The sequence below is a fragment of the Episyrphus balteatus genome, chromosome 3 (assembly GCF_945859705.1).
Source record: "Episyrphus balteatus chromosome 3, idEpiBalt1.1, whole genome shotgun sequence".
NCBI lineage: Eukaryota > Metazoa > Arthropoda > Insecta > Diptera > Syrphidae > Episyrphus > Episyrphus balteatus.
In genome coordinates, this window is record NC_079136.1 from 57,386,862 (window position 1) to 57,400,750 (window position 13,889).

The 13,889-nt window shown below is 29.3% G+C and overlaps 1 protein-coding gene and 2 long non-coding RNA genes across 3 annotated transcripts in view; all 3 read right to left on the minus strand.

Annotated features, from left to right (window-relative positions):
- Positions 1-210: 210 nt before the first annotated feature.
- Positions 211-1,203, minus strand: LOC129914665 (uncharacterized). Its single transcript, XR_008772229.1, has 2 exons — positions 748-1,203; positions 211-675 (listed from the first exon to the last, which is right to left on the minus strand). It is a non-coding gene; the product is annotated as an uncharacterized LOC129914665 (long non-coding RNA).
- Positions 1,204-6,327: 5,124 nt separating this feature from the next.
- On the minus strand, positions 6,328-7,382 carry LOC129914664 (uncharacterized). Its single transcript, XR_008772228.1, has 3 exons — positions 6,871-7,382; positions 6,584-6,805; positions 6,328-6,459 (listed from the first exon to the last, which is right to left on the minus strand). It is a non-coding gene; the product is annotated as an uncharacterized LOC129914664 (long non-coding RNA).
- A 4,634-nt stretch (positions 7,383-12,016) lies between these two features.
- LOC129915262 (homeotic protein deformed) overlaps positions 12,017-13,889 on the minus strand; it is a 51,174-nt gene continuing 49,301 nt past the window's right edge. The window contains exon 5 of the mRNA XM_055994747.1: positions 12,017-12,611. Within this exon, the coding sequence (XP_055850722.1) occupies positions 12,300-12,611 (312 nt within the window). The 3' untranslated portion in view covers positions 12,017-12,299. The remainder of the gene's footprint in view (positions 12,612-13,889) is intronic.

Sequence of the window (13,889 nt, forward strand, 5' to 3'; positions counted from 1 at the left end):
TATTCTTTTTTTTTAATTAAGCTAACCTACCACATATTTAGACCATCATTATTTCCCTCATTATCTTTAAAAAACCTTTTTGACCCCAAAAAATAAAGTTCCAACACTTTAGTGAATAATATTTTAATCAATCTCTCGTATAAAAAAAAAAAAAAAAAAACAATCAGGACATTCATCTGTTTTATATAAATTTAAGCCTTTGTTCACAACTTGTGTGTATGTAATTTTATTCATTTGTATCGTATTGTTATAATCCCCATTACCATCACCACCATCATCATCATCATCCATTCCATGATGGTATAGAAATATATTGCCCCGCACTTCGTATTGACATCAGAGCACGGACAACATGCCAACTTTCAGGGCCACAGAATTTATCATTTTTACCACCTACATTGAACGGACAGAGGCAACATCAACCATCATAGTCAGGCATAAGAGAGCTTCAAAGTTACCTTGTTTTTAAATTTAAGTTATTTCCTTTTTTTTGTTTTTGTTTTTTTTGTATTCATGGTGAAAAATCGATTTTCAATAAAACAAGAATCGAAAGATGATGGTGGTACACCTTAACTGTATTTTTATAACCATGATGGTTATATACGCTTTATTCACGGTGAATGCCTCCATGGAAGTCTTATTTTCAAGCCATGGCCTTAAGATACTCATTCAAATCTTGTGCGGAGATTCGGTAATGAAAAAATAAATTGTATTTCTTTCCGGGGAGTTTTGTTTATGCTTATTTACCTGTCATTGTATCAGGGGGCTAGTTACTCTATTACCCATCACTCTCAATAAGACATCTGTCAAAATTTCTATGATGGTTGAATGATATCCATCAAAAACCATTCTAAGATTTAGATACGGGAAATCATTTCAAAAAATCACTTTGTTTTTTTGAAAAATCTTCTTCTGTCCAGTTTTGTGTAACCTTTCACCTCTGACATCGATTTATAATTAATGTGCAGGCATTTGTTAACTACTCCGAATGGTCAATTTGTTATCATTAAGGGCCAAAGAGTGTGGAGATGTTGTATTAAAAAACGTTTAAATTCACATCGATTTATGTTTTAAAAAGTCATTTATCTGATTTTCGTTTTTGTTGTTGTTTTTTTAGACTACTTTGTTTAAAAAATTTTGACTCCCTTTGCTTTCAGTGATTTATTGGAAGGTGGTTTGTTATGGTGGTGAAAAATTAGGTAAATGAGGCACATGTGGTCGTCCTGAGGTATATTATAGCTTTAATTTATTTTCAACTTTAGGGCCTAAACAAAATGGAGCCTGCGGGTCGAGTCAGTAGATCGTATTAGCTTCTCATAATAATTTATTTTAGAGAACCATCAAATTTGATGGATTAAGCACATTAATTGATTGATGTCATAGATATTTTAATAGTTTTGCGTAAATTAGTGTATAATTATAGAGAAATAAAATTATGTAAAATATGACCATTGATTATAAAGCTTTGAGGTTTTTTGTCGAGACATTATCGACTTTAATTACTTTGTGGTATGAGGGTACATTACAAATCTTTGCGGATTTAATATTAAAACCAAATGCATCAGTTATAAGTCGTAGGTGTTTTTTTTTTTTCATTGGAAATTTGTACCTTGAACGATGAAAAGGTATTTTTTTTTTGTTATTATTAAAGAAATTATTGTTTTAGAGGCTGTAATTAAAATCAGTAATTTTTTTTTTGTGATTAATGTTGATGCTGTTTTGTATTTAGGAAACGAATTTGTGAATTGTGATTTAGTGTTAAGAAGAGTTTATAACACCTTAGTCTACTAATTAGGGAAAACTTGGGCGCGTAATTAATGAGAAATTAATATTGTGACTTCAATTGTTATTAAGTACTTTCATGACTATGACTTTTAGCCAATGTGTATGTAATTAAATTTTTTGTATAACGACATATTTTTTGTTATTTGAAAATAATAATGATAAATCAAGGTTTGTGTTTTGTATGGGCTTTACAAATTACTATTCGATTTTAAAGGTTGCTGTAAGCAAATGCGTTTTGATAACAAGTTGGAAAACGAAGTAGGTTCCCACCTAACATTTTGATTACAATATTGGGTTTTTGTAATCAAACAAGTTGATCAACTGATTTATTATTGGCTCCAATGAAGATGAAGAACTGTAATTTTCCTGTCCAGAAATATGCACATGAAATGAAACAGAGTAGAATGACCAACAGAAGAATAGAACAATATTCTATTGCTTTAATTATATCTTTAATGCCAAAAAATGTCCAAAGAAAGGTACACAAACCATCAAGATTGGAATGAAAAAAATTATGCCTTTTTGGCAAAAAATAACCCTCAATACAATGCCTAGATTGAATTGAATTGCCGTAACCAGAGTTGAATTTAAAGTATGGCATCGGTTGTTAACCCATTTCCGGCTAACGTTGAGTTTTTGCAACGTCATGTTTAAAGACTACTACTAGTTATATGATCTTTGGTGAAACCATAACGTTGCGTTTTCGCAACGCTCGCCGAAAGGTGTATCAAAATTTTTAAAATAATTTTTTTTTACATGGAGTATGAATAAATTTATTTGAGTATTTTTCGCAACGCTCGCCCTTTCACGCAACGTCAATTTTCAAAATCAAAAGGATTCCAAAAGAGGGGAACGAGAAAAATAAGGTATCCCAACTTAAAATTATAAAGAAAAAACAAATACAAAGTAAATATAAAAAAAAAAAAATATTCCACACAAAATATTAGGATATAATTGACGGTATTCACATTGGACGCAACATTTGAGGTAACATTTTTCCATGACATTACGATGGTAGAGAATGCCAAAAAAGTGGGTCCCGGACGTCCCACAGTGGGACAGAATAGATCGATTTGTGATATTAATTACTTCTACTAATAATAAGACATTTTTTGTCACTTTATTTGGTTTTGTAACTAAAGTTAACAGACTTCTTGAATTTTATGAACTTTTTTCCATTAAAATTTTTATTTTTCTCTAGGAAATTAAGTAAGGGGACAAAATATTAATACATTTGAAAAAACCTATAATTTTGAATTATGTTTTTTTCTGTATAAAAAGTGAACTTTATTTTAAGAAATAGTTCTTCAGTTTAACCTAAGAAAAACATTTTTGGGAAGGGCGCTGTATCACCCCTCGTTCCGGTGGGAGGGGCAATTTTCTGAAAATTTGACCTTAAATTAAAAAAAAAATACATAAAATCAAGAAAAAGACATAGAATACTGTGCAATAGCTTTTTTGAAAGCTTATTTTCCAGTCTTTCAAATGTTTTTTGATTAAAGTAGTTTTCGCGAATACTTTTTGTGAAATATAATTTCAAAGTCAAAACTTTGAAAAAAATTGTCAAATTTGATGTTCAAGTTATTTTTTTTTCAAATTTGCTTTGTAAGGTGGGACTTTTTTTTAAAAAACCTTATAGCCGCATCAATTTAATATGAAAAAAAATTAATAATAAATTAAATTAAAAAATATTAAAAAAAAAAAAAAAGTAAAAAACAAAAGCACTAACTTTATATAACAAATCACCCTGTTTCACGAAACTTCTTATTATAAAATAAAAATAAAACAACTTTTAAAAAGAAAAAAAACATTGTTTATAAGTTATCAGTGCATGATTGTCAAAAAAGAATGATTTTGTAATATATTTTAATAAAAAACAAAAAAGCACTTTCTTTAAAAAAAACCGTTTTTTGAAGTTCAAAATTTCATTAAAAATATTTTAGGCAAATATTTAGCAAAAGTGTTTATATGGGCTTATAGAAAAATTGCTTATCATGCTTTCTCCATTTTTAGACTTGCTAAATATTTGCCTAAACAGAAGATTTTGAGAAAAAACTTTAAGATGCGTTTCAAAAAATTCATTATTTTCTCATTCAATTTTATAATATAAGAAATTTTTTTAAATTTTTTTTGCAGAAGAATAGTATTTTACATACTTTTATCTATGCGAGAAATTTGTATTTTATTTTTTTTTCATATAATATTGAGTTTAAACAAAAAAACAAAAGAAACCCCTTTTTTTTATTACTTATTAAAAACTGAATTTTTGCTCTAAAACTCTCAACTTTAACCGCATGAATAAACATAAATCAAAGACTTTGAACAAAACAAATATGTTAATTTTATCAATTTTACTGTTAAGTTTAGAACTCGTGATCTTTTTTTTCGCATAGCTTTAGTTTAAAAAATAACCTTTATATCACCACACTATATGGGTCTGCCCCACTGTGGCGTCCGTCTGTCTGTCTGTCTGTCTGTCTGTCTGTCTGTCTGTCTGTATAAGGAGCTACAGCCTAAACGGTTGGACCGATTAATGTCAAACTTGGTATGTAGCGTTATTTGGCGACTTTCCAGAGGGGTTTTTGGAATTAATTTTTTTGGACCAAAAATAACTTTACTTGTCATATACCGATTTTAGTAAAATTGAAATATCTCAAAAACGGCTCTAACGATTTTGTTTAAAAAATTCAAATGTTAGTCTTAAGCTAAGGTCTATCTTCTAATGAAAAAATTGTTTTTTGAAAATCATTATTAACGGTACCTGTCATAGAACCGTTTTTTTTCAAATCCGATTATCTCCGAAACTACTTATTCGATTTCAACGAAACAAAAGTAAAATTTCCAAAAAAATAAATTTTGGATTTAAAAAAAAAATTTGAACATTTTTTTTTGAAAAATCAAATTTTCGAAAACGGGACATTGAATTTTTTTAAAATTTTGTTTTTTTAGTGTTGATTAGTGATTTCTACAAAATTTTATTTATTTTATTTTAAAACTTTTTTCCCAAAAAATTATTTATAAAAAATTAGTTTTTTAAAAAACGGCTCTTACGATTTTGAAATTTTTTTTTCTAAAAATGCATGTTAATATATCAATTAAAACTGCATACTTGTTTTGGAGGGCAATTTGATTTCAGATTTTATTTTATTTTTTTAAAAAACGAATTTTATTTTTTTTCCAAATTTCTAAATAAAAAGTCATAAACATTTAAGCAACTTTAACCCTAAGAGCAAGTTCGTGCGACCCAGTCGTGCATTTTATTTGACTTGCAGCAGGACATAACGGAATTGTAAGTCTATTTTGTACTGATGTAAGTTTCAAACAAACTTGCTTTGAAGCAAGGTATTGACAAAAAACTTGTACGGTTTTTCGAACATAAGTTTAGCCAAGTTATTTTTACAGATCCCGATAGGATGCAAAAATTCTTCATCAATCTCAATTTCTAAGCTGTTCGAAAATCATGGTGTGCAGATCTAGTATCGAACATATCTAAATTCTGGAAATGAGAAACTAAATCTTGTAGTTGAATTATTCCTTTTTTTTTATAATGGTAGGATTGAAAATTGCAGTGTTGTAAATATTTCTGGCTAGATTTTCATATTTAAAAATGTTGCTTTAAATAACAAAAGGGGCCATTTTGATTAATTTAAAGAAAGTTAAGTCCAGGGATCATGTCAATATAAATCAGTCAATATAAATGCGTTGCTCTAAAAGCCATGTGGCATGACTTCGGTGAAGGTTCGCGCAGTTTCATTTTTACTTGGGTTTGAGAGACTTAAAATATAACATACGAGTTAGATTCAATACTTTGCGTATTGTAAACTTTATATTGTTTTTAAAGATGGTTTAGTGTCAAAAATCAACTCAATTTTGAAACCTTGAAAATGCTAATAACTTTATTACCTCCATGTATCGAAAAGGCAGATTAGTTAACTTGAGTTTACACGGTAGAAGTGAATTAATTTTTTTTTTTTCAAAGGCCAGAAATATCAGAGAGTTGGGACGGCAAATACTGTAATATGGATTGTATGCAAAAAAAAGATTTCTTAACAATTTTCGTTTTTGGAAACAATAATATTTTGTAAACGATCAGTTGGTGGAAGTGTCAACGTATTTTGTATGGTTCGCATACGGTGAAAATTCCAGAATTGGTTTCAAGGCCAAAATATAAGATTTATGGAGTAGCCCGCACTTTGCCTGGATTGTTATCCAATTAAAAATCTTTGACGAGCCATTTCGTATTCATGTCCAAGTCCATATTTAATATTTTCTTTTAATAATATCGGATATAGGCACAACTCGCTTGAAGCCACATTTTCTAAATATGTACATATATTCTATATGTGACATTAAGAAGGCTTGCTAATGTCAAACAGGTCTTATGACTACTAGAACTATTGGGTTACCAATTCTTAGAAACTGCGACTTGATGACTCTGATAGCGTCATATAAAACCCAAACTGTGACAAATGCTAATCAAAAATATTAAAATTATTTCAACTTTATTTTTTTTTTTTTTTTTTAATTTCAATGTCAACCTCATAACCCAAAGGTTCCCTAAATCAATCATTTCTGAAACAAAAATCTTCAAACATGCCATTTCTAAATGCCCAGACGAAATTCTCGAAAAAGCGTTTCGCCCGAAAATCTTTACTCACATTCGACTCATTGTAACTGAAATGACAAAAAATTCCCTCTATCTTTAAAATTGAGGAAAAAATTTCCAACAAAGTCATCGTTCTCTGTCAAACTAATTAGGACAAATTTAAGCACCCAGAATAAAAGACCAACCTCATACCTGAACACTAACCCATTCATGTGCAGTCAACGCGACCAACAAGAGTTCTTAATTAAAAATCGATTTCCGATGATTGATCGCGGCGCAGCTCTGGCACCTGTTGGCTTCTGAATGCATGTTAAACATCAAAAACTCCACTGAGCCCACTCAAATGCAAATTATATCTACATACTCTCCTCGTATGAGACATGGAGCGTTCGTCATAGCTTGGTTCCCAGAAAGCTGAAAATGAAAAACTATCAAGCATGGGCCAACTAACAACGCCACCACTAAAAAGTGTCACTCACTGAGCTCCTATAATGTTATGACGACGACGATGGACGACGATTGCCTCAACGTTGACACTGTGACATTGGTGCTTGGCGGAAAAAAAAGTGTCACCATTTCAGGACCCAGGAGCAGAAAGGTGTGGGCTTCAGCGATTTGCAATTTAACTGGCAAAATGTCTTTCCAGCCACTGCGCATCACGTTAGCTGTGCCAGCGCAGAGCACATGGGCGAAATTAATAACGAGGGTCAGCACGGTGCGACGTTGGCAGTACCGAGCGACCAGCAGCATGTCACCGTGACAACTCAGGTATGAAAGAAACTTCTCTGACATATTCACAGATACAAGTTGCAATCAATCTCCCCTGTTGGATTGTGAACATGAAAACGCGCTTAGCCAGCAATTTATCATGACCCAGGATACCAGACGAATCACGCAGTGGCCAAAAATATTTTGCCAAAGTGTTTAAAGTGAAATGAATATAATTTGTTATAAATTTTTATTTAAATTTATTTCAGTTGAAAATAATTTTGGCATTTTACTGAGTTTGCGTTTATTTTGTTATACAAGTTGTTTTGTGGCGTAAAGTGGTAAATTTATTTTTCCATTAATCCAGTCAAATAAGGGTTTAACCTCGGAATGAATGTTAGTAGAAATTTTTTTTGCTCAATATCTTCCTTTTGTTATTCTATAACATATCTCAAAAGTCTAGAAAAATCTCATGTCCGCTTGTCGCGATTTCAAGGTCAAATCGCGAAAAGGAGATTTTCAAAATTAGCAAAAATAGGCTATGGTATTATATACACATATGATACATGATTTCAAGGTATTTTTTAATGCTGATTCCAAAAAATCTAAAATCAAGACAATCTGACGTCTCTGAAAAAAGTTATACCTGTTTTTCATCTTTCAACCCATATTATTATAACAGTTGCAAACTTACTACCGAAAAACCCTTAAAAGTAATGGTAGCGGAAAAATATTTTGCATGAGGGTTTTCATATCCATTATCATTAAGAATCAAAAAAATGCAATGCAAAAAAACATTTATATCTATGACAAAATGGTATTTTTTGAGAAAAGGGGAAATTTTGGAATGTGCATTAAAAAACACCCTGGTACAATTATGGAATCGGTGCTAATAGGCTAATTTTTTGTTTCTATCTTTGTTTGGATATTCTATAACTTATGTCAAAAATCTAAAAAAATCTCATGTCCGCAAGATCTAATTTTCCAGGTTAAACTAAGTTAGGTGCAGATTTAAAAAAAATAATAAGAAAACTTTAGATTCTTATATGTATACCAACATAACCCATATCATTTCAAGGTATTTTTTAACGCTGATTCCAACAAAACCCACAAACAAATAAATATGACCATCCCTGAAAAGTAATGTACCTTATTCATGTTGATCTGACACAAATATCTGAAGAGTACTTTTTCAATTTTTTCAAATCTGCACCTAAGTTCACACCAAGAAAATTAGGACTTGCGGACATGAGATTTTTTTAGATTTTTGAGGGTAGTTAAAGAATATCCAAACGAAGATTAAAATGAAAAAATTAGCCTATTAGCACTTATTCCTAAGATGAACAAGAATCTTCTTTAGTGCATATCCTAAAATTTGCCCCTCCATCAAAAAATACCATTATTTCGTAGGTATATATATTTTTTGTAATGGATTGTTTTGATTTTTAATAATGATGGATTCTAAAATCTTCATGCAAAATTTGGTTCATCTACCATAACTTTTAAGGGTTTTTCAGCAGTACGTTTGCATCTGTTATAATAATATGAGTTGACAGAGGAAAAGCAGGTATAACTTTTTCCAGAGACGTCAGATTGTCTTGATTTTAGATTTTTTGGAATCAGCATTAAAAAATACCTTGAAATCATGTATCATATGTGTATATAATACCATAGCCTATTTTTGCTAATTTTGAAAATCTCCATTTCGCGATTTGACCTTGAAATCGCGACAAGCGGACATGAGATTTTTCTAGACTTTTGAGATATGTTATAGAATGGCAAAAGGAAGATTTTGAGCAAAAAAAATTTCTACTAACATTCATTCCGAGATTTACCCCTTTTTTCTCCTTATTTTACTGTATTACATCAGTTAATCAATATTTTGTGAGAAGTATTATGAACAGTAGTAACTAGAAGGTATGTATAAAACAATGATGAGGTGGAGGGATAGAGCTATACTTTAAGAGAATTGTGACTTTGTATTTGCAATTTAGCACCTTTATGTGTCTGTCAATATTGTCAAAGGGGTTAAGTCAAAAAAATCGATTTTCGGATTTTTATTGCATTTCAATCAGTTTTTTTTTCTCTTTCGTTTGGTCCTATCGCCATAGCTCTAGCGTATCTCTTTCCGTTAGAAATGATTCGGTACAAAGGGTTTAAGTCAAATTTTTTTAAAAATTGTGTGGTACTAAGGGCGTAAGTTGACTTAACTCCTTTGTTTTTGCATTAATTTTTAATTTTTAAATAAAAAAATTGATCCAAAGGCGATAAGTCAAGAGGAAGACAGAAAACGAAAAGTCATTTTTCTACAAAATTATATTAATTCAAAAAGAATTCTCACATTTAAACTTCAATCTCATTTTTCTCAAAATTACCTTTTCTGACTTAACCCCTTTGTACCCGGCGGCGGCGGCGCCAAAGATAAATAGATGGATATTGGCAATGCGAATTTTGTACTTGATTTTAGTTTTTTTTTTATTTAACTTAACATAGGTACTTGGGTTTTTTAAAAACTTTTTTCATAATTGAGTTTTAAGCTCAGCTCTTTTGTTTAAATTTAGTTTTCATATGGATACAAAAATTTTTATAAGAAAAAACAAAGATTTTTGAATTGAAGAAGAAAAACAAAATATTTTTTTTTTTTACATTTTGCATCGAAAAACAAATTAAAAAAAATTTTTTAAGACAAGGTGCAACAGTTATAAAAACTTTTAACTTCTCTTTTAGTGAGTCAATTATTGTAGAAAATTATAAAAAAAAAAGAAATTTATAAAATTCATTCATTCGTGGTTGTGGTGAACAAAAACGTAAGATGATAAAATCTAAAATACACTGAACGAAAAAAAGTAAATATTTTGTTAACTGGTTGCGAAAGAAACTTTTTTTATTTGTTTTAAGAACAGTCATAAGTGTAGCTATTAGCCGTTTTAGGGTTATCCATTCTTTACCGGACATCCTGTGTGTGCTGTCTTAAGATATTTGTGGACAAACCATGTATAAAATAAAATGAAACTCAGTTTCAGGGATAAAATTTATCTACATTTACTATTTTTATTTTAATAAGGTGTTCAGGTGCCGCAGTAATTTTTTTGAAATTTAAATTCAGTAGCACAATGAAGTAATGAGAAATAGTAACCAAGTGAAGTTCATTTTTGCTGACAACAAAACTTGAGTTCATCATTATGACTATCATCGTGGACAAAAGTCCGATTCCGGGAAAGAAAAAAGGTTCAAGAACCCCGAAGAAATTTAGTGTTATATTTTTTGAAGAGTTTGACAAAACATATTTTTGAAGGCTTTAGTAATCTCAACTAGGGATGTTATAAATACATTAATGAAAGAAGATATTGTAGTAATAAATAAAACCAATTTCAACTGAGTTCACGATTTTGCTTGTATGAAGAACACACTTCATATTTACGTATGTGTATGAGTAGGTACAAGAACTAGTAGATCCTAAGAAATATATTATACAAAATATAAAATACCTTTTAACAAAATAAAATTCGTTTCAAAAAATTGGTAAAATAGATTATACCTATAACAATTTTATCAATTTTTCGAAAATAATTTGTTTCTCTGTATATTTGTTCAACTTTGTTACCAAATAAAATTCCATAAAAAAATCGTTCAATTTGGTTAAGGGGTATCTAAAAAATATCTTGTAGGCACTAAAGGAATAGTAAGAACATCATAAGTCACGTGTTGGGATTACAGGCATAGCATTTATGTGAATGAAAAGAAAATTGTTTTTCCAATAATAAAGCTTGGTCAAATTAGAAAGTTCAAATAGAGGTTCATTCGAATAGTTGCAATCGGTTTTAACGAAAAAGCTGATTTAACGAACGAGTTCTTTTTTATAAAAATTATTATCCTTTAAATCAATTTTTAGCCTTTTTTCTACATGTGTTTTTGAAATTCTTGAGTTTATGAAGTCTAGTTTTTTTTGCCAATGGAAAGCTTTGAATGTCTTGTTTCTAAATTGGGTACATTTTTAATCGGTTAAAAATTGACGCCGCTAGAATTTTTTTAATAACAGAAGGTTTTCTTTGCTTATCTTAAAAGTTATGTAATGTATTTTCAAGTAAGAAAATTAAATATTTCTAACATTAAGTGCTTAGTGTCATGTTATAAAACAGGATCTTCAAATCTTAAACAACATTACATCCAGTTAAACCTCACCAAAGTAGTATAATGATGTTATTAGGAAAAACAGCAGTATCTTATTGCAATTGCTAGGGCCAACGTAGAATGCTTTTTAAACCACTTCTGGTCTAGTCCATCTTCGGAATCAAAACTCCTAACCGAAAAAATTGTCCTAAATTAAAGATCAAAGTAGTGTGTTGATGCAGGCTTCAGATAGAACAATCCGTCCAGTGGGCTTGACATCATTAAACGTTCTTCAATTCAATATTAAAATAACACGTTTCACGCGACAAACAGCTATTCAAAAGTTTGTTTCTCAAGTCTCTTGTTTAAATAAAAAACAGTTTCTACTGCAACTCTTTTTGTCTTTTCTTGATAAACAAGTTTATCTTGATTACCTATGTAATGTATATCAAAATAATATAAGCAAGAAAAACATCCATTTTTACATTTTTATTAATAATTAGGTAGGTATATTTTGTCTCAATCTACAAATAATAAAATAAACTAATTATTTGGTATGGCACTTAACATAAGTGTGTGTTTGTGTGTGTAAGTAAGTATGTAATAATATTTAAAATTAAACAAAAGAGAAATTTATGTAGGTATCTTAAATCTATCCTGAACACCCTTACTCCAAAAATCACTTGGTTTTTTTTTGTTTTGTTTTTTTTTTTTGTTAATTATATTACAGTTTACAAATTTTTACAACTTATTTACTATTTTGAGTTCAGACAATAAAAACTAATGAGAGAAAAAAAAAAGTTAAAACCATTAACACCTACGCATATATAAATACAATTTTTACGTTTCTATTTTGACAAAAAATTAATCATCATCAATCATTTTTATTTTGTTTGTTTATTTTTTTCAATTTTATCGGAACATTATTTGCACTTTCGTGAGAGAAATAAAATGTTTACTTTTTTTTTTAATAAAATTTACAACAGAGTTACAAAAAGTTCAAAGAAAAGAGAAACAAACATTATGTTTTGTGTAGTTTACAATGCTAGAAATTCCTTATAAAACTCTCTTCAATGAATTTGACATCGTCCTACAGGGACGTCAGGTCATAATCCTGTTTTATATGACTGAGATTGGTCATCACAGGATGCTGATGCATTCCCGTGTGCATTTGATTATGTAGCGCTAGATTATTGTTATTATTGTTCGCTGTACTGGTATTATTGTTGTTGTTATTGTTACTAGGATGGTTTGTTTGATGTTGAGATCCTTGATAGGTTGGATGTTGTTGTTGTTGTGGAATTAAATTGGCAGCTTCACCACCAGCAGCCGGTATATATGGTGGATTCCCTAGAGATGAACTGACGTCGCCTATACTTTCAAGACTATCCGAACGGATGCACTGGAAATAAAAGAATCAAAATATTGCAGATTAGAAAAATGTGTAGGTTAAAAATCATAAATAAATATAATTCAAATAATTTTACATAATATATTCCCCAAGGATAGTTTTGAATGATTCTTCAAGAATATGTGATGGGTACACATTGATTAAACGCTCAATATAAAAAATAGTCCCTCATCTCACAAAGTGACAGAGAATACCGTTCATATAACAGATGAAAATTGCTTTTTTTTCAACTTGAGTGCCAGATTTGTATATTATTTGAGTAATTAACTTACTTATCAGGAATTTTTCTATTTTTGCAGAATCTAGATTTGGATACAAACAACGGTAGGCTATCATTTAATTTATTTTTTAAAGGGATACATTATGTAGTTGGAAAAAAGAAGAACAAAGTTTTCTAGCGACAGTTTTTTCCTGTTTCATTTAAGATTGCGAAGATTTAGGTTAAAGTATTTTTGTATTTTATTTTCAACTTAAAAAATAAATTTCAACTATACAATTTTTCAACAACATCATAATTTTTATAAAATCCAGTCTACGCTGAACGAGCTTTTTAACTAAAAAAAAATTACAAAGTTATAAGAATTTTTCTAACCAAAAGTATTTTCGATGTTTTTATTATGCTATGTATAACTTTTTATATTTCCTTTTTTTAATGCTTACCGCAAGTCGAAGAGACATAATCTAAACATAATCTTAGTTGCACTTTCAATCCTCTAAGACATCAAAGTTGTTTTTACAAAAACTCGAAATTCTTTTCTTTTTTTTGAGTTTTTAAAATGACCGCTAGGTCGCGCATTGTGAACATATTTTAAAAAAGAGTAAAAATAGTCTTTAAAACATAGCATTAGTTTTGTTGTTTTTTTTTGATTATTTTATAGATTTTTTCTTCTTTTAAAAGTCAAAGGATAGATGAATTTTTTAAATATCTTTCAATCCCAAATCAATTTTAAATAAAATATATTCCTAGTTTAAAAAAAAAAACTAAAAATACGCTTTTATCACGCACTAAAAACTACAAAATAATTTAATTGACTTATAAGAAATGGTTAGATCAGAAAGCGTATTTTTAGTTTTTTAATCTTTATGTATATTTTTTTTACTTTAGTTCTTTAATTTATTTTATATAATCTTTTAAGTATCAACCTTAAAATTAAAAACAATTAAAAAACAAGAAAACATAAGCTTTTACATTGCGATTTTACATTGTTTTTAGATTGTTATTGCAACTTTTGAGGGGGAGGGAGTATAATTAAATCGTTTATTTCAGAA